This window comes from Sylvia atricapilla, chromosome 5 (assembly GCF_009819655.1).
Source record: "Sylvia atricapilla isolate bSylAtr1 chromosome 5, bSylAtr1.pri, whole genome shotgun sequence".
In the NCBI taxonomy this organism is placed as follows: domain Eukaryota; kingdom Metazoa; phylum Chordata; class Aves; order Passeriformes; family Sylviidae; genus Sylvia; species Sylvia atricapilla.
The window spans coordinates 58,779,662-58,804,196 of NC_089144.1; the positions used below are offsets into that span (position 1 = coordinate 58,779,662).

The 24,535-nt window shown below is 42.0% G+C and overlaps 1 protein-coding gene across 5 annotated transcripts in view; it reads left to right on the plus strand.

The window, feature by feature from the left end:
- The window catches only part of PPFIBP1 (PPFIA binding protein 1), a 101,739-nt gene that overhangs the window by 65,679 nt on the left and 11,525 nt on the right, over positions 1 to 24,535 (plus strand). Inside the window, exons 5-20 of one of the 5 annotated variants that reach the window (XM_066319647.1) lie at positions 1,805 to 1,891; positions 3,057 to 3,170; positions 3,719 to 3,850; positions 8,298 to 8,390; positions 8,873 to 8,965; positions 10,738 to 10,852; positions 12,021 to 12,053; positions 13,381 to 13,442; positions 14,165 to 14,249; positions 15,327 to 15,481; positions 16,390 to 16,520; positions 17,829 to 17,882; positions 18,506 to 18,566; positions 19,633 to 19,662; positions 21,439 to 21,613; positions 23,009 to 23,041. In XM_066319647.1, coding sequence (XP_066175744.1) covers positions 1,805 to 1,891; positions 3,057 to 3,170; positions 3,719 to 3,850; positions 8,298 to 8,390; positions 8,873 to 8,965; positions 10,738 to 10,852; positions 12,021 to 12,053; positions 13,381 to 13,442; positions 14,165 to 14,249; positions 15,327 to 15,481; positions 16,390 to 16,520; positions 17,829 to 17,882; positions 18,506 to 18,566; positions 19,633 to 19,662; positions 21,439 to 21,613; positions 23,009 to 23,041 — 1,453 coding nt within the window. The remainder of the gene's footprint in view (positions 1 to 1,804; positions 1,892 to 3,056; positions 3,171 to 3,718; positions 3,851 to 8,297; positions 8,391 to 8,872; positions 8,966 to 10,737; positions 10,853 to 12,020; positions 12,054 to 13,380; positions 13,443 to 14,164; positions 14,250 to 15,326; positions 15,482 to 16,389; positions 16,521 to 17,828; positions 17,883 to 18,505; positions 18,567 to 19,632; positions 19,663 to 21,438; positions 21,614 to 23,008; positions 23,042 to 24,535) is intronic. The other 4 variants (XM_066319648.1, XM_066319649.1, XM_066319650.1 and 1 more) reach the window with 4 other exon arrangements.

Consider the following 24,535-nt stretch of genomic DNA (forward strand, 5'->3'; position numbering starts at 1 on the left):
ATTCCATGTTAGCCTCAGCAGCATGGAGAGGTGTCTTTGCAGCTCTGCTCCCTGTAGTGAGGGATGGATACCACTTTCCTACACCAGACACATGCGCCAGACTGATAAATGTGTTGTATATTACAAAATACAGATGTTGTTCTTGTGCGGGCTGAGTAAGTGCTTGAGATTTACTGGAGGACTTAAAGGACAAGGGAGTTGCAGAGCAGCAAACGTAGACAAAACTCTCAGTCCTGTTTTCACAAGCAACTCAGGTCACAAAATCTGAAGCATATTCTACTAGTTGAACAGCTAGAAGATTTGTTTCATTTTAAATTCTTTCACCTAAATTGAAGTGTTACAAAATGGAAGATCTCAGTGATCTTGAATGGTGTGAGCTAAATTCTGGTAGAGGTCAGGGGAAAATACGGCAAACTCAGAAGTTTGGGAGAATTTTGCCCTGGCTTTTAGTGTCTGGGTGGCTTAGTATTGTGCTGCTAAGTAATTCAGATGCAGGGTCATAATTCAGATCATTGTGATGAGGTCCTTGTACAAATTACTAGAGAGCATCCTTTCTTAGTCTGCTGGAGCAAATTTCAGGGGAGATATTATGGTCACCAAGTGAAATTTCATACTTGGGAGACATTTTTGATACTGCTCAGCGATTTAAGACTTGCCAGGACACAACCTGATTTCTTGAGAGCACTGAGGTAAGGTCAAACACTTTTACCTCCTCCTGTTTGCTTTGTGACAGATCTTTAAGTCATGCTGGAGGGAGTTTTGTTTCAGGCTCAAACAAGGCAGTTTCTCCCACCACCTAAGGTCAGATTTAGAAAAGGAATAACTTAGAAAAGGAGTTTTAGCTAGGAGGTTTCCTGAGGTATCCTCTGTAATCAGGAGAGATTCAAAGCAGGAGCTGGAGACTTGGAGCTCCTGAGTGGTGGTGGCCTCTCAAGGCAAGCTTGTGCTGCAGGCTTATGGGGGCACAAGGATCAGTCACTCAGTTTCTTTTCATCACATATTCAGGAGGAAATCAGGGCTCCTCAATGTTATTGAGTGTCCCTGCTGAGCACCATGGATTTCAGAGCAGCTTCTCAGACTCCTCTAAGCAATTTATGCCATGATGGGAACAAGACTTCCTTTTCTGAGCCGAGATCTGACTGTGGTGTGGATCACGAAGTGCTTTGAGACAGCTTTGAATATGGCTAGAATAAGATCCTTCCCACTGCTCAAGAGCATTGAAGTTATTATGAAGAAAGTTGCTGATTCCTCTGAACTCTCTGGTAGCATTAACATGTATTCTTGTTTCTCTCTAGCCTCAGGCAGCTTTACAAAGAGATGTGTTTAGAGTGCAGACGTTCACCCATACCCAGCAGAATGTGCCTGATGTAAAAGGATGTCTCTGATTGTGTGTGTGACTTGCAAGAAGCATAATACACATTTTGTAGATTGTATGTACGGCTTTTTTCACTTGCTGAATGTCTCAGGGTATTTGTCTCTTTGCAACTATGGTTTAGTGTTGTATAGCAATGAGTCCAAGTTTTGTTAGCAAAATGCTGAATGCACAGTAAGTGAATTTTGCAGAACTGGGTCACCAGAAGGTTCTTCCTTTCTCATCTTTAAGCCCCTGAACAATCCTCTCTTGAACGGTGGTGGTGTATCCTTTGTTGACAGTTTATTTGATTTGTAACCCTTAGGGGGCTGGAGAATACTTCAAACCCATTCTTAAGCTGTGGAGACTACAAATGCTCATTAAGTGTTTTGATAATGTTGGATGACATTGTGGCACAATAGCTGACTATGCAATATTTGTTGTCTTTTCCAGACTAATGGACACATACCTGGGAATGGAGATGTTTATCAAGAAAGGCTGGCTCGTCTGGAAAATGATAAGGAATCTCTTGTTCTGCAAGTGAGTGGTCACCCAAATTAATTTTTTCTATTCTTGCATTCACTAGACTGTCTGATAGTATGTGATAAAACCTCTGAGGATTTTTTTGGAGTTGTGATGTCTTGGACAGTGTTCAGAAGACTTGCTGGTATATGAAAATTAACCTGGATTAGGGAAAGGTGTGAATTTACATTGCGTGAAAAATCTAAAGGTCTTTCTGTCTGTGTAGCTGTTCTCTTTGAATTTTGCTGGTGGAACAGGTCTGTAGAACAGCCTACATCCACGTGTATCTTTAAGATCACCATTCACACAATGTCTGCATCAGGAGACAGTTGTCCTGTCCTTAGGAAAGATGACAAAAGCTGCAGGACTGGCCAGCAGGCAGAAGTAGGCTCCCTGGTGGTCCTGCTACCTGCTGCTGGGCTGGCTGGGGTCAGCCCTGGCTGCTGTGGCTGCTGGATTCCTCTTGCTGTTGGACCCTGGAGTACCTGGCACCCCTTGGACTGCACAGGTGTCATTCCCTGATGTGGACCCAGCCCAAGGGCTGTGACAGCACTGAGCTCTGCTTTAGGCAGCTCACCCTCGTTCCCAGCAGTACTGCAGGAAGAGCCTGTTGAAAACGATAAAATTCATTCAGATAAGGCAAAATGGAAATCTGTCTGCAGTCTTAAAAATGTTGTCTTGGTCTTACCCAGCCTCTAGCTGTGTTTTTTAACCTCCTTTGCTTTTATTGTTCTGAAAAGGGGAAAGTGCTTGTTGTGGTACACTGTGTGCAATCACTTGGGAAGGAGAATATATTATAAGCAGGAAGGTTTATGTGGTGGTTAAGGTAGGAGCTAATGGGTTAATGTATTGTCACAGCAAAGGCATAATTATTGGTAGTGAAATGCAGCACCCACCCCTTGTGAAAACTTTCAGTGAGGAGGGGAGCTGCAAAATAGCAATGTGTCTGCCAGGACGTTGGCTGAAATTCTAGTAAGTGTGAGGGGGGAGCCTTCCCCGTTCTCCCGTTCCCTTTGCCAAGTGTTGTGTTCACTGCAGAGCTCTGCTGCTCCTCTTCCTCCTCTTCCCCCCCTGCATGGTCCCAATTAATCTTTGACCCATCCAGCCCTGTTACTCACCTGCAGTTCTTCATATGGCACGGTGCAAGGTGTTAAATATGCATCACTTATTTCCTATTGTCCAGGTAAGTGTGCTTACAGACCAGGTGGAGGCCCAAGGAGAAAAGATCCGGGATCTGGAGTTCTGCCTGGAGGAGCACAGGGAGAAACTGAATGCCACGGAGGAGATGCTGCAGCAGGTATTTCACAGCTCCATGTCTGTCTTGCTGTCTTGTCTTCCTTCTCTCTCAACAAACTTTGGTGAGAGCGGTGCCCTTCAAGGTGTTGCAGCCCTTGATGTCTCTTTAACTAGGGGATAATTTTCTACCATATTGGCTTTAAAGTCTTTGTACTTAGTAATGTCAGTGCTACTTTATGCTGCAGGAATCCAGTTCTGCTCTCCTTTGAGTCCTTCCCCACTGAACTTCAAAGAGCCTTAGATTAAAGCCTCTGGCTGGATGGGTGGATTCCCCTTACAGCTCCTTGCTGCCCAGAGCAACTGTGATGACAGACAGGCTTTTTTCTTGTCCTGGCAGCCAGCCCGTGATAGTGCCCCCGTGATCTCAGATGCTTCCTAGGTGCCTGGAATCTGTCAGATGGATAATAGCTGTGTCTCAGGGCTTCATATAGTGCAAGGATGAGGGTGATGCTATTCCCCATGAAGGAGACCTTTAGCTGTCAAAATAAATTACTGGTTTCTTCCTCTTGGGTAAATAATTCTGTTATCTTCTTCTTTTTCTTGAATCAGGAGCTTTTAAGCAGAACAACCCTTGAAACTCAGAAGCTGGATCTTATGGCAGAGATTTCCACTCTGAAATTAAAGCTTACATCTGTAGAGAAGGATAGATTGGATTATGAGGACAGATTCAGAGACACAGAGGTGAGTAAACCCTAACAGGATAAATTGTGAAAACTGTGTGTCTTCACATTACCTGAACATTTTCTGGGATTGTTTTGGAGGTTTTTTTTAGGCAAAAAGGGGACTCATCTTTAAGGTTAGAACATGTTCCTTTTAAAGTAAAAAGTGTTCTCTTCATTAAATTCTGGTTTTACAAAGGAAGATTTCCAAAGGCAGTTTTGATTCTGGCTGTCAGGTCTCAGGAGAGATGGATTTAGGTTGGATTTAAATAAAATCGTGAACATACTGCACTCTCCTGACCCCACATGAAACTGTCACCTTCTGAGTAAGGCATGTCTGAGGCAAGTACTTCAGCTTGGTGTGAGCACAGAAAGCACCCATGTGCAGAGACACAGCACAGTAAAAGAACCCTTGGGGTTGGTAACAGAGATTGAGCTGACTCAGTGTGGGGCTGTTGGGAAGCCTGACTTCAGACCCCAGCCTTACAGGAGCTCAGAACCAGAGGCTGGGGGGAACAGAGCCAGGTGGAGCTGCCATCTCTGGCAGCACTCTGCAGAGGCATTTCCCTCTGTGCTGCAGATCTGTGTAGCTGGAACTGGGTCATGTTGGAAGCCAGAAAGCCTCAAAGCAGGTGGGCAAACCCAGGAAACCCCAATGATCAGCTAAGCTCTCCTGACAGGATAATAGAACCCATATCAGAAATACCTCAGAGTCTGCCTATGAAGCAAAACAAAATTTCCAGTTCTGGATATGTAAATAAGCTAAAATGTCAGGTGTTTGTTATGCTTGTGGGTGTTCTAGGTGTCATTTGTTTCTAGAAGGAAGTAAGCCATATTGCCATGGCAGGACACAAAATTGCCCTTTCCACTTCTGCCAGTGTTTTCCCAACTCCTCAGTTTCCAGCAAAGCATCCTTCCTCACTTGTATTGCAAGCACAAGAACAAAAGTCAGACTTGCTTTGGAATTGCTGTTTTCACCTGTCTGAAGTAATCTGCAGACCCAAAGAAGTCCAAAGGTTGAAAACTAATGACGTGTGCCACTTTCAGGTTTAAAAGTGATTCTTTAGGTAGTGACAGCAGTATTCATTCCTGCTTGGGTGTCACCAAGCTGTGGGATGGATTCCTATTGCCTCCTGTTACCTTTCCCTCTAGTTTGGTAACAGGTGTTATGTGAAGGATCACAGTACTGCCTTCAGAGCAGCTGATTTTGCGGTGCAGATGAGCTCTGTGCATGGCATTGCTGGAGAAATTGGCAGGGGGGAAGGGTGGAGGGAATCACTGAAGGTCTCCTGCACCCGTAGGAGGTGTGTGTAAGAGCTGGCTGCTCTCACAGCTCTCCTGGGACTCTGCCCACACAGAGCTCAGCTCTTTCATGAATTACAGCACACAGCACATAACTGTCTCTGGGCTGACATATACTCTAGGCAGCCCAAATGAGGGATAAACAAGCTGGCACCAGCAGCAAATGGCTGTGGGGAGGCAAGGTTTGGTCCAGAAGACCACAGGGAGCAGGTGCTTTCTGACCTGGGTTCTATTGTATCTTCATTTGCAAACACCCTGTGGTTTCTTGTGCTTTCCAGAACTGGCAACAAATGTGACTGAGCTTTGAGTTATTTGCTTCCTCTAGATCTATCCCTATTTTTACTGAATATTGTAGAGGTCTCCTGAACTCCCCCTTTCTTTGTTTCCCCCCTAAACTGCAGTCTCTCCATAGCTTCATTGCACAGCTGAGCATACCAGGAAGGTGGACATGGAACTGCAGGTCCCAGAAAAATGGTTCCAGTGTGGAGAATACACCACAATCTGCAAATCTGTAATCTCTGTGCAAGAGGCTTATCTTCTGTGAAGACCAAATTTCTCTGTTTGAAATACACTAAATGCCTTTGATAAAAATAACCTAAATGTTATTTAAGTAGTAGTTACTGTAATTGGGGACTATATGGATTTATATCATGGGTATTTATGCCAGAACTAATGAACTGTTACTAAAATGTTTCTCCCTCCATTTGAAAATCAGAATTATGTAGTTTAGTGTGATATATATTATTATATTGTTTCTTGTTTATTTCAACACTTTATAGCTGTAAAAACGCTTAGGCTTAAACACTAGAAGGGATATTATATCTTAATTTCTATTTGGTTCAGTGAAAATATGAATGTCTAATTAGCTGTAAGGGTCTCAGCCCTTAGAAAATCTCTAAGAGATATTTTGCAGACAGTACTTATTCAGGAGTATGCAGTATTTTATTCAGTGTTGATCTAATTATATTGCTGTTTATAATTTATTTTAGAAGAGCTGAGTATTTAAATGAATATTTAAAATATTTTACCCTAAAATACATTATGGCATTTATGTGGAGTGATTGAAATGGAAAAAATATTCATACCCAAAATAGGAAAGCAAAACTATGAATATTGCTTCTGGTTTTATTTAGGAAAAAGAAAAGAATTGATGTCTGACAACTTGTGGAGCTACTGTCTCCTACAGAATTACCATTCTAATTAAATCCTTCATATTATCCATTTGTTACTTATGTCTGTCGTTGCAACTTCCCATTCCAGCTTGGTTGGTTACTCATATTCCCCATTCTTTGTGTAAACAGATGCCTCACTAGATCTTTGTGCTCTAGGATTTGCTGTCTAGATGTTCACAAACACCCAGCTTTTTTAAAGCTAATTGTGTACTTAATAGAGATTTGTAATTGTTCTGTTCTTTGAATTATTCCAGTATTTCCACTTTCTCAGCAGACACCAGCATTATTTTCCTTGAGGAACATGGGTGGTCTGAGTTGGGCTGAGTTTATGTAAGGAAATACCCTGCAAGGGTGTGGTTTATTTAGGAAGGAGTCCATAGCCAGACTGGGCCTTTGAAGCAGCAGCCAGATGGTAAAACTGGCTCACTCACAGGGAATTCTTTGGGATTTATCCACCATCACCTCCAGTCTGGTTGCAAGATTGTTCTGTGTTCTGTATCACACTGAATATTTTAAAAGTCACACAGTTCAAGTGACAAATAAATGGTGAATAGCTTCAGCAGTGAGTTCCACACAGCATATTTTGACTTCGCATCATGCTGCAGGAGAGGAAAGCCCCAACAAATCAATTGTCAAGGCATTTCAGGTGTACCTGAATTAGAAAAGCATAGATTAGAAGTAGTATTTAGTCAAAGCATGAAAATGTTCTGTATTTTCACTTTCCTTGTAGTTCTGTGAATTGAAATAGGATCTTTCTGAAAAAATACAGATGCTGCTCTCTTAGCATCAGGTTCATTAAGCACAAAACAATAACTAGAGGCTTGTGAGCTTAGGAAGTGCAGTGTGGGACTGGAAGGCAGGTGTTACCAGGGACCCAAGAATAACCTCTAAATGTCAGCTGGTGGCTTGTTAATTTATGAATATAAATTTCTATTAATTATACTGTTAGCTCTGAAAAACTGTGCTTAGAGCTGTTAGCTCAACGTGCAGCATTGCTTGACATGGATAGGGTTTGCCTCAGATGTAGGAAGGAAAGCAAACCTAAAGACCTTTCTTTTTCTGAGGGTGCTGAAGCCCTGGCACAGGTTTTTCAGAGAAACTGTGGCTTCCCCTGGATCCCTGGAAATGTCCAAGGCCAGGTTGGACAGGGCTCTGAGCCACTTGGGATAGTGGCAGGTGTTGGAACTGGATGGGCTTTAAGGTCCCTCCCAACCCAAACCATTCTCTGACCTAGAGGATGAGGAGGCTTGGTGGAGCAGTCAGACTCGGGGTTTGTTTGACCAAGGGGGCTGGGGCCACTCAAGTTTGATCCCCAAACATGGCAGGATCCATCAAGAGGTTGAACTGGTCTCCTGAAGAGCTCAGATGTGACTCTGTGGTGGCTCCGAGTTTCTTCCAAACCAGGCTGAATTTGCAAAGCCCAGATGCAGTGGTGCTACTGATGCTTAAGCACAGGTGCCTTTGCCTGTAGAAACCTGTGATGGCTCCTCTGTTCAGCCCTAAGTGAGAGGGCTTTTTTAAGTGATGGAAACACGGATTTTTACAGTGTAGTCACTTCATATTTCGAAAAAAGCAGGTGATGGCTGGCAAGCCTGGGGTGGGAGGGACTGCAGAGGGGAGGATGTGGCTGCTACATGCTGAAGGATATCTGTCGCTGTTTTCCATTGCCCATCCTTAGGACTGTGCTCCAGGCAGCTGAACAGAGAAGCAGGAGGCCTTTCCTGGCCCTGAGCACAGGGAACACAACTTCAGTTTATGTCTCCCTTTGTCCTCTGCCCTCTTACATTCGTGCAGTAACACAGAAACTGTGAAGCTCAGTCCCTGGATATTTAGGAAGCTCTGAGTTGCTTGACTTAGTGATGGATTTGGGTGATGTGGTTTTGTGTACAAGATCCTTTTATGCCTGCTTTTCTTGTTGTTACAGTCTTAGCTATTCTTCTATTTTGTTTACTGAAGTTCTTTGTTGTTTCTGGTTGTCTTTTTCCCTCTATTCAGGATTTGATCCAGGAAATAAACGAGTTGCGGTTGAGGGTGGGAGAAATGGACAATGAAAGACTCCAGTATGAGAAAAAATTGAAAACAACCAAAGTAAGTGAGGCTGAGGGGAAGAGGCAGAGATGGGTGTAAATCAGGCTTTAGGAATTTATTCTTTTCCCTAATCCTTGCCTGCACCCTGCAAAATCCTGAGTACTTTCAGTTCCTGGGATTTCATGGTTTTCACTTAGCAGCAGTGGCTGTTCCCAGATTTCATACTGTGGTTTTCAGCTTGAGCTTTTTTTTTAGTGAAGGGTAACTTACCATGCTGTTAACAGTAAATTTATTACCTGTTGAGACCTTAGTTTCACATGTATGTCAAGAAATACCAGTTGCAGTATGTAAGGTGTATACCACAGGTTAAAAGCAGCATTTATTTTCTCCTAAATGTGCTAAAAATAAATCTCTTCTGAAGAGAAAGCATTCACAAGTATTTCTAGCAGTCTGTTTCTCTAAGTGTCTAACTTCTCTTTGCTATTTAGCCTTGTCTCTTTTCTACCTTTAGTTCTCTCTCACTCCTCTGTCTCTGTTACCAGTCTTTAATGGCCAAACTTTCTAGCATGAAAATCAAAGTGGGTCAGATGCAGTATGAAAAGCAGCGGATGGAGCAAAAAAGCCAGATGCTAAAGGTGTGGTAGTTTCTGGGTAACGCTGGGCCTGTTTTGAATCCTTCATGTTCCACCCTTTACTGGTCTGTCCTGCACTGTGCTGTCATGCTCTGTTCTTCATTAATTGCTATGTGTTGATATGCAGTGTGCCCTTCTTCATTAGATGTGGAAAGCTCTTTATATAGATAATTCTTGTAAACAGCTTTTATGTTGCAGGGGAGAGGATTTTCCTGCTCTGAACCTTGCATAGGTTACACATAATGGCATTAGACTTGTGTTAAAATCACTCCCCTTCCAAGGGAAGATTGTTTCATCTGCAGCTTACACCCATTATTCAAACAGAACTTTTTATCACCCTTTTATAGAAAATGTATTCATGAAAACTAGCTGGGAAATAGTGATTCTTTTATACTGTCCCCTCTCCCACATGTAAATTTGCATATTGTGCTTCTAATTCAGGGGAAGAAATACACATTGACAACCACATGCAGCTCTAGATGCCTGTGGGTATAACAGCAGCTTCTCAAGTGACCAAGAAATGGTCTTGTTTTGAAGTAGCATGGATCCTACACTGGCAGAAATCCCACCATAATCAGTGTCAACTTGGAGCACTGGAGAATTGTAATTACTGCCCAGCCACTCTTTTGGAAAAAGCTTAAATCAAATTCCTGACAATTTGAGATTGATCTGTTTTTTTAAATGAAGCTTTAGAGCAAACAGGAACCAATTTCAGGAGATTCCATAGCTGGGCAGTAGTTTAGGCTGCAGGCATCACTTTGTATTTGCAACGGATCGTCTGAGGGTAGCTCAGAAAAACACCTAAGCCACACTATTCTAGTTTGGTTTATTCCATTAAGGATTTAAAACGCCATTTAGAAGCTGTAAATGCCAAAATGATGAGTCTTGCCTTGTTTTGCTTTGTTTACAAACTGAACAAATTAAATTTTCAATGTTGGGTGCAGTTGCAGTGAGGGTCCTGTCTTGATGATGCTGTTGCACAAGATATCCTCGGACATCAAAGAAACATGTTACTAAACTGGGTAGGATTTGACTCAAATTTTAAAAAGTTAAATGCATGGATCTGTGCCAGTCACTTGCTAGTGCAGATGGTTAGATCTAAGTTAAAACTTGACAGCATTTTTCTAATACACCCCAACTCCTCCAAACACCATCTGTCTTATTCCCAGGAATCTCAGCTCCAGGCTTTCTTTCTTAATGCTTGATCAGCAAACCCAAACTGTGGCAGAGGTACCACGTTTTTGTCTGAACTGCTTTCCAGTATGTGTCCATGTGCTTGCTGGTGTTGTGATTGATTTTTCTTCCATAGAAACAGTGGTTAATTTCTGAAACTCTCCTCAGCCTGGTATAAGCATAGTTTCGAAATTGTTCAGCTTTGAACATGCAAAATGCCCTACAAATACCAAAAAAATACATGGAAATGTTTGCATCCAGCCTTTTCACCTGCATTATTTTCTATCTCTGCAAGGTCAAACAAATAAGAAAACTGCTTTTTTTTTCTTTTTTCCTTTTACTCTTTCATCTTTAAATTTTGATGTGAAGTTTCTTTCCAATTATACACGAGACCCCTGATTTTGCTCTGTTATGGGGTCAGAGGTCTGTTGGGGTGTTCAGAGTCACTTTGGTGGGTGCACCCTCAGGCAGTGTTAAATGTCAAGGGCCTTCAGTCACTTCCACCAGCTGAGGACCTGTCCACTGTGCTTCCTAGGAGGGAATTGTGGAAATATCTCAGCTGCCTGTGGAAGCTGTCACTGAGTGCCTCTGTGTCTTTACAGGATGAACTGTCAGCTCTGAAAGACAAACTAGAGCAGAAGGAAGCTGAGGTGAAAAGGTTGCACGAAAAATTGGTTTGCAAGCTGAAAGGAGAAGGGATTGAAATACTGGACAGAGGTAAGAAAAAGAGAGGCTCTGTCACTGTGTCCTCCTCAGTTGTCTCATCTGAGGTCATGTTTCCTTGTAGAGGAAATAACTGATAAAAGCATCAATTTTCCTGAACTTTGTTTTGATGTTTACCTCTTGAAATATATTTAGAGGGTGTTGATGATGCAAGTGCTGAGCTTACTGTCACAGCAAGGTCTTGGTCAAATTTAAACAAGACGAAAAAATCCCTAATTAGCTCCTTACGTGATTTGCATGGGGCCTCAAAAGATATAGTTTATACTGGCTGAGAAATTTTTAAACTAATTTCAACAAATGCAACATTGTGCTGAAAAGGAAACATCTTGGTAAGGAAGGGGAAAAACCATCCTGCAGACCAAAGTATCAAGGTTTGATTCTGGATTTGTGTGCTCGTTAAGTCTAAACCTTAATTAAGCTTGGATTAGCACAAAAATTTTACATGCTGGGTAATTCTTTTATTGCTTGTAAAGAAGAAACCATTAGTATTTCTTTGAGAGAATCTTAGATTGAGGACTTATTTAAAAAGAGAATTTTTTTTCTTAAAACATCACAGAAATTTTCCACGGACTTTTTTGACCTGATGTAATTTCAATTTTAAATATATCTTACTGATAGTTATTGCTGATTTTAAGATTGTGCTTTTGAAGTATGTTTTTTTAGAAAAAGAAATGCATGAGAGATTAATCTTCTCCCCTGACCTGAGGAGGAATGTGCTGTGTGTAGATTGTGACATTTTATTTCGTGAAATGGTGTTTTCAAAACCACTGCCTAAGATCACTAAAAGTGATCACAATGAACTGTGATTCTGGTTTTTTTTAAAGAACATTTAAATGTGAACAGGGTCTGACTTCATTGCATTCATGACTACTTATATAGGGCTTTTTTCCCTGGGGAACTACTTGAACTCTCATTACCCTCTGGTCCTCAGCTTTATGGTTTTCAGTGTAGCTCAGCAAAAGATCTTTCGCTGTGATGAAACATGTTTTATCTGTCTTGGACTGATATTAAAAAATTCTGTTTGCAGATAACAAATTATCTGCCTCATTAGCTGAATGAAGTGAGGAAGAGTTGACTCATTAAGTATCAATAATGTCTTAAAAGTTATTTCATGTCATAACCTTCATGCTAATTTCCAATCCAATGGATTTTCCCTGCACAGATGAAAATTGTAAAAAGAAGCTCAAAGATAAAAGTAAGGTTCCTGGTGTCTTTCCATGAGCATTTGCATTCCAGAAGTGCTTTCCAGAATAGCTTTCTGCATGTGTTTGCAAAACTGCTTTAACAAACATCATTAGGTTGCATCATCTATAACCCTTAGTTACACTTACAGTAAAACTGGAGAGCAAGGGTGAGTACATCACACTTGAAACACAAAGTTTTTGAAGAAAACCTGATAGATGAAGGAAGATTGGGTCTTGGGAAGGCTCACAAAGCAGTTGCCTCTCAGTGAAACGCAGTTGGAATTCAGTAGACCAGATTTTCAGCCAGCATAACTGAGGGAAAATCACTGGAACTGGATCAGTTGCTGGTTTAGCCTGATGTGTCTAAATGTCTTTCATCTAGAAAGCCAGCCAGGCAGATTCTTTTCTTCATGCATTTCATTAAGGAGGAGATTGTTCTTTCTGCTCTGTTTGCTTTCCATGAATTTTTAGGGAGTTGAAACAAGGCTTTTTGCTCCTGAGTATGGCCACCTGCCTACATTTGTAGTGAAATTTGAATTTTACTTCATTTATGCAAGGTAGATATTTAGGCAAAAATAGAGATGATTTCAATTTTTTTTTTAAATTCCTAGTCCACACCACCTCCAGAACATACATGTTCCCATGTATTTCTACTTCTAGGTAAATAAGGATTATAGATGAAGCACTGTTGTCTATGTTAGGAACTTTTCCCAGGCCTGAACTGCAATGTAATATTCCAGCATGACTGCTCATCACAGCAAATACCTGTATCATTCCACTGTGCCCTCCTCTTGCTCTCTGGATCTATTGCTCCATCCATACTGGATTAGGGCTGAGCATCACTGCACGGTGCTTCCTTCATCACATCCATTAATCCTATGGCTGTGTCAAGTGGATTTGTGAAATGCCATTTGGGGTGGTCGTTGACTGTTGTACAGAGGATGTGCTTTATTGCATTCCAAATGTAGGGGGTTTTTTTTATTATTATTGTTATTTTGGACTTCTTGTTTTGCAGGTATTTGGTTATTTTAAAGATAGAGATAGTGAAAGTCAAGCAGTAGTTTTACTCCTGACTTTTCCATTCTTGTAAGGCTTGGAGAGGGGTGGGGGAAGAAGGAAAGTTGTTGCGTTTCGTAATGTCAGAGAAGAGGTTTTGAAGAAAAATAGCTTCCTTCTTTGTGTTTGCATTTTAAAAAGTATTTAAATGGCTTATGTTTTGTCTGTAAATTCATCAATCTGATTTCAGATATTACTGAGTTGCTTCTAGATTTTTTGTTTTTCTTATTTCCTTACACGGTCTTACTTGAATTGACTTGGAGAACTGTGTTGTGTTTTTAGATATAGAGGTACAGAAAATGAAGAAGGCGGTAGAATCTCTAATGGCAGCAAATGAAGAGAAGGTAGCAAAGTCATTATTTTTTCAGTAATCCTTCATCAGATTGATTTAAATCTCTAAGAAAACCTTCACATGTGAGCTTTTCACAATTCAATTAAAAATTGGATTTGTAAGAATCAATGATTTTCGGCAGTCAGAAAAATCAGATTTGTAAGAATCAATGATCTTCTGCAGTCAGAAGCACTGCAGTGCCTTTAAGGAGCTATGAGGATTTATGAGCTCTCTGCATCTGCACAGGATCTGTACAGAGTCCTTACACTGTTGTTTTGTTGAATTCAATGTGATTAATTTGTGTTCTGCAAATGTAAAGATCTCCATACAAGTGCCAGATCACAGGCTGTGTTTCCAAAAGGGCTTTGCTGTGAAGTATGAATTATTTTCATACATGTTTTTATGCTTTCATATGCATGTGATGTGTAGGATGTTTTCTTTTGATCAACAAAGCCCTAAATCCTTTGTATGTGGCAAATTTATTATGCTCTACCTTTGATTTAATAAGGGAGCTGAAATCCAGTTTCACGGCTGGGACAGTTCTGGTGATTAATCAGATGATAGTTTTTGCTAAATACAACTTTTGATATTTCAAAGCCTCTCAGCATTCTGAGTCCTGTCCCATCCACACTTCCCATTTCTTTTAGTCCCACAGCCAGTTAAACTAAAGGATCTAGTATTTGTACTTCATATTTCTGGGAGAGGACGCACAGTCACAACTTCCTTTTATTTTAGGATCGGAAGATAGAGGAGCTTCGGCAATCTCTGAATAGGTACAAGAAAGTCCAAGACATGGTGATACTGGCTCAAGGTAAAAAAGGTATTGTACAACCAAAAAAAAATAAAGAAAATCTGCTGTTTCATTTGAACTCCAAGTGTGTTATGGTGGTGAGCGTAACTGTGACTCAAGCAGAGGCTGTATCTACACCACATGTAATGGCCCGTTCTGTATACTCTAGGGTGAAGATTGTCAATAGCCCGACAAGAGCAAGGAATCAAAATACATATTTTTGTGGTGTTGGATTCACACCATGCTGAATGTTGGAGGGGGGGGCAATTTCTAAATAAGTGTTGCCCTTTCTTTCAAGCACAGGAGGGTGTTAGAACAGACCTTGATTCTCTGAGAACTGTGCGCCGTGATCACTTCATGGAGCATGGACAGAGATTTCAAGCAGTGAAAAATGGGCAAGAGAGGTTTTTGCTGTGAACAGACTTTGGTTTGTGTTTGCCTCAGGTCTTTGGCAATGAGCACTGGATTTCTGCTCACCCTTTGGAAAGTATTGGTTGTCTTTCAGAACCAGTCCAAGCCTTTTGGTACACTGAAGGGCAGTTCAGGAGCATCTGGGGTGGAAGGAGCAGAGTATGCCAATGCTGGTGTGAGCTTCAGCACTACCTAAATGTGACACACTCGGTTTGTGGCAGGCTGCAGACCTGATGTGGTCACTTCTGGGCTGGTGATAGACTCCTGAGCAGGGCTGAATTTTTCCTCAGGGTACCCTGAAGATACCACAGAGACATCTTAAGTTTCAGGCAGACTCAACCTTCTGGTCTTTTCCTCAGTAAATAAGGGAAACAAAAGTATTTAGAATGAAATTCCAGAACAGACAGGAAAGAAGTACTCCAGTTTATTCAACTTTGTTGAAACTGATGCCACTAAGTGCCCTGAGGGTGTTTGCTGGGCTTTTTGACCTCCCTCTGTTCCAACCCTGCTGTGTTGTGATGGTTGAATTGAGAAGTGGCACTTGTCCATGACTGTCTTTCTCCTATTGTAGTCTGTCCTAAAAAACCCCAGCAATCAAATCCTTCCATTTCTGGCCCATAACTGAGCACACTGGCTGCACCTTGTGTGGGAGCAAGGGTTGTAAAAGCAATAAATTTCCATTTTCTCTCCCTTCAGGCAAGGAGAGTGAAAGTGAAGACTTGAATTCAGGATCTGTTTCCATGGGTTTATTGGACACACCAAGTGTGGCTGACCCAGAGAAAAGCCCATCCCCAACCCCTGTAACAGCATCTCCAATCCATGATGAGTTCAACATAAATATTCATGAGGAGGTAGGTTGTGGGTTTTTTGCTTTATTTAATGCCATTGTTCCTTGAAAACACTGCTTGTGCTGGATTCCTATTGCAGATGGCAAAACTCGAGTTTCTGAAAAGATTTTTTTTCTGAGTTTCACAGGTTTTTGTAATGTCTCATATCCTTTTGGAGAAAGTAGTTTTCTTGTGGAAGCTGCTGAGGAATTTCAGTTAAACTTATTTTTCTTAATCCTCAAATGGGATCAGAAGACAGTCAATAGCTGTATTTATCATGAGAACAGATCTAAATGACCTTTTTGTATTAGACATAGATTATTTTTTCTTAGCAAATGTGGCTGTTTTAGGAGCTACATTTACTTCAACATGAACCTGAAGCAAATATGTTGGGAATTATTAAATATATCTTGTCGTATTTAAAAGGTTGCAATCATAATTGCATCCGTTCAGTTAAATGATACGTAGGTTGTGGTTCAATCTCTGATTTTTACAGTGCAGTAAAAAACTATAGATCTCTTCTCTAAGCTCCAAGTCAAAGCAGGGTCTTGACTCTACTTAAACAGCAAGAACAAGCTATGAAGAAAATGAAATTAAATTGAATGTTTACCAGTCTTTTTGTACTCTCTGAGTGTCAGAGGACAGGATTAAACCTGAAATGTAGATAGCCTTCATGGTGTCTGTGGTAGAGACAGATTTAGCAGGCAGCCTTGGGAGATTTTTGTGTATGCTGTAGCTTAGCTGTGCAATGATTCATGTTTTATCTGCAGCGCTATCTTTCAAGGAGTAAATCATTCTATTTCAATAAGGAAAAAATCACTTCTGAAGCCTTACTTCAGATCTTTCCATGGTTTATCTGTTACTCTTTTTTCATTTATGATTGCTTAATTTCAGCTCATAAGATTGCAGCACATATTCTTCCTTCTTTTCAGAATTCCTTACAGATACACACCAGCATTTTACAGATTTCAGTCCCTTCCTTTTCATCGATGTCCAAGAACTCAGAAACTGTTGCAGAGAGACTAAAAACACACCCTAAGCCAGATCCTGCAAGTGAAATGAGGTATTATGGTTTCCATGTATTTTTTCAGTTGTAAATCCAATATTCTATGATGTTTAAGAGGAGCAATAATCTGTCAGTCACTGAATTATCAAGCCATTAGCCAGGTAAACAAGGCTAAGATTCCCTTGCCTAGCTGCAGCAAACCAAGCTAATGTTCCTGAAGTGCATTGATTAAATCCTGAGTAAGCAAAGACTGGTTGGGTTGCTGTTGTAGCAGCACTCATGGTCTGTACCAGCTGCTTCACAAGGAATGAACAGAAGGAGAGGGAAGCTGATCTAATGTAATCAAGGCCACAGAATCATTATTTTTGTCTAGGTTTGCATCATGGAGGTCTGGCTGGCATGGCATTGGCTCTGTCAACCCTAGTGATTTGTGCTCAGACAGTTTTCACTGCTGCTAAAGATGGTTGTAAGGCACTGCCAGAGCAAAAGGGCTTCCAGCTCTAACCTGAGGAGGGGAGGAAGCCCAAGGGATGTGTGACTGCAGCCTGGGGCTGTGGCTGAGCTGTGGCACCCAGGGGTCCCCATGCTTGGAACCAGTGACAGATGCTGGGTTAGGAGTGGCTGTCACCTCTCACCAGCATTTCTAATCCTGCACCCTTATTGTCCTGAGAGGAAACCAAATCCCTGCAGACCTGCACTGGCACTGCAGGGAGTCCAGAAAAGCACCCCAGACTCACAGCTCAACAAAGGCTGTGCTTGGTTTGTTTTTTTACTTCTGGGTCCAAATTCCTTGCTTTATCTTAAAGAATATCAAACACTAAGAATCCAGAGGCAAAGAGATGTTGACTTGAAACAGTCATCAATCTCAATGTGAAATATCAGTGCAAGCTCAATTTGATGTGTGATTTTTCCAGTTCCAGTCAAGGAAAGGATCCTGTCCAGAAGCCCAGCTTTGCTCAGTTTGTGCTGTGCATGTTCCTCGTGCAGCTCGAGCCATCACCAGCAGGAATTTTACTGTGTCTCCTCTTGGAAAAAAAACAAAGCAAGCACTAAACTGCAGCCAAGTGCTGCTGTGACTGGGAGATGGTGACTGCCACTCCTTGTGCTGCTGCAGACCCTGATGGAACCTCTGCATTAACTGGAGCTGAATAGTTCAGTATTGTCATCATCTTACAGTGAGAGTTGTCTTTCCTGGGGCTCTTGAGCTCACCTTTGTCCTTTATCTTTTACAAGACTTGCCACCATAGCAGGGAAGATTTGCTATGTGGTAGTACCATAAGAGCTGAAGTGAAAACAGAATTAAAGCAGGCTGAGATAACAGGATTACTGTCTCAGCCTTTTTTTATATCTTTTTTGTTTTTACAGTGAAGGAAGATCAACAGGTTCCTCCCCTGAAACTCATCTGTGTGATAGTCCAGTGTAAGTGCCATAGTCAAAACTGTTTGGGGGACATATTCAAATGTGATGGTCAACTTAAACCCCCACAAAACACCCCCCCATATTTTAAATACACTTGTAAATAGGTCAGTTAATTCTAGCCAAGATGGTATTTGGTGATGGTAGGTTTCTGCTCATGTCCCATGCTTTCCTGATCATTATTTTCCAATGCTTTATCTGGGCACATGGTACTTTCTGTTACATTGTGAAGCATCTCTAATATGGTGGTAGACTGTCAATATACTTTGAAATTTATAGTTTTCCACAGTGCATGCACACATGATTTGCTTTTTTCTTTTGATAGTGGGGGGAGGTGATCAGCTCGCTACAATGAGAAAATAATTCTAGTTTCTGCCATATATCCATATTCCCTAAAGCAGCAATTATTCCAGTGTGGAAGTTCTTACAGTATCTCATTGAATTGCATGGGCTCTGATTACTGCATTTACTGCACTGATTACTGCATCTTAATTCAAAATATCATTTGGTTTAGTATATCTCATCATGTATTATAATGCTGTCTTTAAAGCTGATTCCTTTGAGTGTCTTTATCGTAGCAAGTTTAATTCTAATAATTGAGCTTGGTTTTTACGTTGTTGTTTCAGAACTTCCACGCTGCAGAAATCCAGCAGTCTGAGCAGTTTGAGGAAAGAGGCATCTGAAGTGGTAGGTTTGGTCTCTTACTTCCATCTCCTTGTCACACATAGGTATGACATCCCTGTTGTGACCCTGTGGGTGTTGTGTTGCCTTCTGAGAAATTCTGAGTCAAAGCAGGGCTCCTTGTGGCATGTGTTGGCAGTGGTCACACACATGTGACATCTTCCACTTTCTGGTAAAAAAGAAATCTGTCTTTGAAAACACAGGTACTTTTTTTTCCCCTCTTTGTATGAGGCTTTTACCTGAGACTCTCTTGCTGTTTTTTTGCTCAGATAATGAAGTGGGACTTTTTTACATGATATGATTTTCTGATTTAAGACAAGAAAACAGTATCTCCCACCACCACTTCCTACTTGTGTTTAAGGTGAATAATTTTGGAAGGCCATGCAATTAATGCACTATAAAATATAGTCTGGGCTGACCATATGTTTTAGTAGTCAGAAACAAAATACTGAGCTTTTGGATGTCTGGGGATAGCTTTCATTTAGGTTTCTATGGAAGTGACCAAAAGCAGCTAATCTCTAGCAATACCATCAAATCAGTGCAGTTCATGTGCTCTTTTGTGACAGCCTGAACTCCTGGAAGCTCCTGAATTCCCTGGTGTCTCCTGTGCCTTGCAGTGTAGGAGGGAGGCTGATAGGACTGAAAATGTTACCAGAATCTGATAAGACCTGGAGTTCATGGACTGGGGAGTCTTCAGTTTTTTGTTTGTTTGGACAGACAAGGAGTAGAGGCTGTGGAGGTCTACTTGGCTTGTACGCTGTCTGGTTCCTGCTCTGAGTCTCCTCAGGCAGCTCTGCCCATGAGTGCCTTAACATGCTGCTTGTCACTAATCATATGCACAGCTAATCCTTCACAAACTGAACCAAAGCAACCCTATTTCCATGTCAGCTCACTGACCTAAAGCAAGCAAAGCTTAATCTGTGTGAAGTACAGCTCTGAAGAGATTTGTTTTGGGGAAAAGGAGCAGTCAGGGAAGGGTATTTCAGTCACAACTTAACTCAGGTAATCATGATGAATTGAATGCTGGCTATAAACCATGACCTTTTAAAATGTCTTAATCTTTCCCAAACAGGACAGAGACTCTGCACAGAAGCCAGCAGAGGTAATGTGTGTGTGTGGTGATGTGTGTCCTTGGAGAAACACAGATAGTGAGGAGGTGTTGGGAGGCTGGGAGGTGTGGAATTGCCACATGCAGTTCCAGAGGGGGAATGGAAGTCCTGCAGTGAGGAGTCTCTGGTGGGTGTCACCATCAGTGGCACTGCTCAGTGCTCAGCATATCCTTCCTCTTCACACATGGATTATCTTCCAGTCTGACTGAGAATGAGGTTACCAGGTAAGCTAATGTTTTTCCCCCAGTAGATAATTAGCAAAGCTAACCATTAAGCATTTTACTGACTCTGTAATTGTCTTTGATTAGTGTATCTTTGAAAACCTTTGGGTTTCTCAGTTGTCTTCTGTGAGTAGGAAGTGTGTTTCTGAAAAGCCTGTCATTGCAGAACAGTCACCTTGTGGTACCTTAAGGCCACATCTTGCAGTTCTTACCTCTAGGAACACCTGAGCAGAGGTGATAGACCTCAGATACCACTTGTATCATGAATGGTGTATTGATTCAGCAAAAGCCTAAGGATTTATTTGGACTGTGAATGGTTTTGCTTCCTTCTTTCAAAGAGACAGTGAAACAGCTGGCAAGGTTAAAGTACTTCTTTAAATTGGCTAACTGGAGTGTCTGATATCTCTCTTGGCATTTATACTCCTTGCTTGATATGTAATTTCCTCTTTGCTTTGGCAGTGGACACAGTCAATTAATCCATTAATTAAGAAATTGCAGAGCAGTGACAGACAGAAAGAGCTCTCTGACACTTGGCAGAGAACCAGTGTGCAGTGTGTGGGGTTTTGTCTCTCTGCTTCCCGCTTACTGCCCCTGCAGCTGCCAGTGGGAGAGACAGAGACCCTGAAAAGCTGGAGAAGCTCAAAGCCTTGCAAGACTCTCTTTTTACCTTTTCCATGCCTTTAAGTCAGCCTTACAGAAATTGAGGAACATCTTAAAGAACACAATTTACTCTTAGCAGGTAGTGATAGTAATCCTGGATCTTGAACATGTGTTAGGGTTTAATCCTGGCTGACAACAAAGGACCCTACAGCTGGTCCCCCTCCCTGCCCAAGTGGGATGGAGAAGAGAATCAACAAAAAAAAAAGGATAAAACTTTGGGGTTAAGATACAAACAGTTTAATAATTGACACCAAGTAAAATCATCATAATAATATAATGATTAGAAAAACCCTAATAATAAGAGGAAGAGAGAGAAAGAGAGAGAACCCAAAAAAGACAAGTGATGCACCACAATACTATTGCTCCTCCCCCACTGACCAATGCCCAGCCCATCTCCAAGCTATGTTTAGCTCCCCTTCCTGGTAACTCCCCCAGTATATATACTGGGCATGGAATTCTGTGGTGTGGAATATTCCTTTGGTAGCTCAGCTCAGCTGTCCTGGACATGCTCCATCCCAGCTTCTTGTCTGTTTCCTTGCTGGCAGAGCATGGGAAAATGGAAAGTCCTTGACTCGGGGCAAGCACTGCTCAGCAACAATCCAAACATCCCAGTGTTATCCACAATATTCCCTACTAAATCTAAAACACAGGAATGAAGCAGTACGTACTGTTGAGCTAAGAAAAAGTTAGCTCCATCCCAAACTAAACCAGGACAACATATTCAAATGAAGATCTTGTTTATGTTTTTCTTTATGTTTTTTACCTTCTGTATTCTTGTAGTGACAGATGAGAAGGACTTCCCAGATTATCTGCCAGTGGTCACATTGCAGGCTCTCAAAAGGCCTTCTACAATTCCCTTATGTTGACTCTTTATTTCCCTGATTCAAGCAGGCTAAACCTCCTGTGGAAGGCAATAATTTTGCAACCCTCCCTCCCAAGTCTCCTTCTCACGGTGGCATAGGCGACGAGGACAGTTTTGGCACCCGCAAAGCCAGATCTTCCTTTGGCCGAGGCTTTTTCAAGATAAAAAATAACAAGAGGACTGCAAGTGCCCCCAATCTGGGTAGGTACCGTGCCTCTGCATTTACATTCTGTGCATTCTGAAGCATCTTAACAACAGCTGTAACTGCCTTAAGGAGCAGGAAAGCCAGCCTTAGTCTCACCCTGACTTGGTGGCACTTCCGACAGTGGAATGTTTGGAAAATATCAAACAGCAAGAAAAAACAATCACTGATGTAAGGAAGTATTTGATGTGGTTCAGACTCTGCGGTGTATCTCCCCTGGGACCTCGTAGGGGCTTGCTGCTGTATGAAGAGCTGTCTGGCAGTAGTTCACACATGGGATTTGTGGGCTTTTTTTCCCCTGGCTCCATCCTCGGTTTATCTTTCATAAGATTTTCAGATATACAGAAATAGGACAGCAGCACTCAGTCTCTCTTGCAAAAGAGGTGGTGACAACAGGAACAGGACTGGCAAGTCATTCAAGCTGATGTTGATTTTTTACCTGTAGTGTTGGGGTATTTTGGTGTTGTCATTTGGTGACATTTGCATATGACAAAGAAATAAAATGTTCTGCTTAATGCAGAAGTCGCTGTTGTCATTAATTGGAGTTCTACTTACATTTATTGCTCTGCTCCAGCAGTCTTTCCACTGATCCAGTTCAAGCATCCAGTGATTCCCTGCATCTTAGCTAGTGCCAGACATCTGAGGTTTTTGTTTTTCTCTTGCACAAGATTTAGGAATTTAGCTCTCTATTTCAGAAGCCTGAAGGGGGATAGCTTCTGCTTTGTTATGTGCTCCAAGAGAATTTTAGATTTTTGGTCAAAACAAGTTGCATACCTACACATTGATGATATGTTGTCCATTCTTGCCTGTGACATACAGCCTGGGAAGTTGCTAGCTTACTTGGAATAGATGTACAGTCTGTTCTGAGGGTTAGACTCTTTGCTTTAGTTTATTTCATGTTTGCTTTTGTGTAATCCTGTTTTGTCCTGAAATTAATTTGTCTAACAAAGTGCAGTACTTGCAGCTGTCATAGAGGAGTGGAAGATGGGCCATCTAAATCAGGGTGCTGTGACTTTGAATTATTTATGTTATCCAGATTTCAGTGCTTCTTTCTGTAAAGCTGCTGACCAGATACTTGCCACCTCACAGAAGCAGTGGGTCCTGGAGCAGGTGACCTCCTTGCACCAGAGTGACTGCGGTGCCGCTGCCGTTTTTCCCTCCCCACCAGGGAGCTCTCCTTTGTTGTGAAAGGGAATTTCCCAGTGAATTGGTGATCCTAATCCCGTGTGAATTCAGCATTCGTGTGGCACTTGTGTCTCATGTCCCTCCCTCCTTTTGTCCCGTACTTTGTCACCTTGTCACCGTGAGTTTTGAATTGTGTTTGACCTTGTGCCTCTGCGTGTTCTCTCCTGTTGTGCTTCGTGTGGGTTTGTGCCTTGTGTGGATATCTGAAGATCGCAGTCGAAGTGCCAGTGCACCTACTTTAGGTACAGTAATGCTGCATGTCTGCCCGTGCCAGCCCTGACTGCTGCTAACAGCTGGCTGTGGCCACACTTCCCAAACCACAGCCAGGCACCAGAGCTCTGCATCAGAACTTCTGCCCATCGCTAAAAGGAGTTTCCATGTAACATTTGCCCTCTGCTAAAAGTCAGCTGTGCTGTTCCTCAGTAGCTGCTACTAATGAGAGATTGCGGGTCAATTTGCAGAGACTTTTGCTGTAACTTTGAGCGCAAAGTTACCACAGACCGAGGCAAGCAAGTGAGAATTGGTGATGCTTAGTTAGCTTTGTGCTGCCACCTGTCCTGGATCCACTGGAAGAGTTTAAAGGGTGGTAAAGTAAGGAATGAGCTGTATTTCCCAGGCGCTCATTTAAGGGAGTTCTGAGGGAAAGCATGTGTAATTTGTCTTCTAGGTGTAGTTGTATTTAAGATAGAATAAAACAAATGGGAAATAATTGGGCAGATGGGGAAGGAGTCATTCACATAGTGAATAAAAACCAGTCTTATGATGTGAGCACTCCGTGGGTGGTGCTGGCAAGGGCAGGTGAGACCTGCCTTAGGAAGCAGAGCTGTCTCAGTGGCGTGGTGGTACAGCCACACGGGGTGGCAAAGAGACCAAGGGCTCTGGGCCCTCTTTTTTTCTCACATGGCCCCTTTAATGTTATCTGTTCTACGGGGTTGTGTCACTCCATGAAAAGGAGCCAGGTATGAGGGGCAAACAGCACAATTCCCGCAAATCTCTGCTACTAATGCATCCGACCTTGTCCTGGTGTTCTCTCTCTAGAGTGCCATTTACATGTTTTTGGTTTTTTTCACTTTATCTTCTACAAGTAAAGCAAAAGCCACGAATGCCACAGCCTGGTTCAGTGTTATTGCTGTCCTCTCACTGGCAGGACCCCTGTGTTCAACAGTGGCCAAACCAAAGTGCCTGGAAATGGTCTTTTGTGTGACCTTGTTGCTTCACTGCAAGGTTTGACAAGGTGGAAAAAGGGACATGTTCATAGGTATTCTGGCTGAACCATCTAATATTTGCCCAGCAGAAGGATACACTGGCAGAGCCTAGAGTTTGTTACTGGTCATGGCCCTTTTGTGGCCATCTCAGCATTAACTCTGTGGCTTGAGACCACATGTCCCAGCAATGATGCATTACTTTTCTCCTGGAAGTTTGAAAGTCTGTTTCAAACACAAGTGATGGTCATTTAATTATAGAGCTGTATTAAGAGATGCTGCAAGTGATTCCAGGCCTGACTGCCTTTCCACAGCTGCTTCAGCTGAATAAGCTCGTGCTCTCACTCTTCTCCAGCAAGCAACTGGCATAAACTCCACATCATATTTTAATTCAGCTATCTGGCACTTGCTGGCACATCTCTGCTTATGTAGTCTAGTAGATACTGCAATTCTTTTAGTTTTCTTTTTAAATGATCTTAAAATTGTTTTTCCTTTAATAGTTTAGTTTTCATGGCAACTTCCCCTTTGGGGACA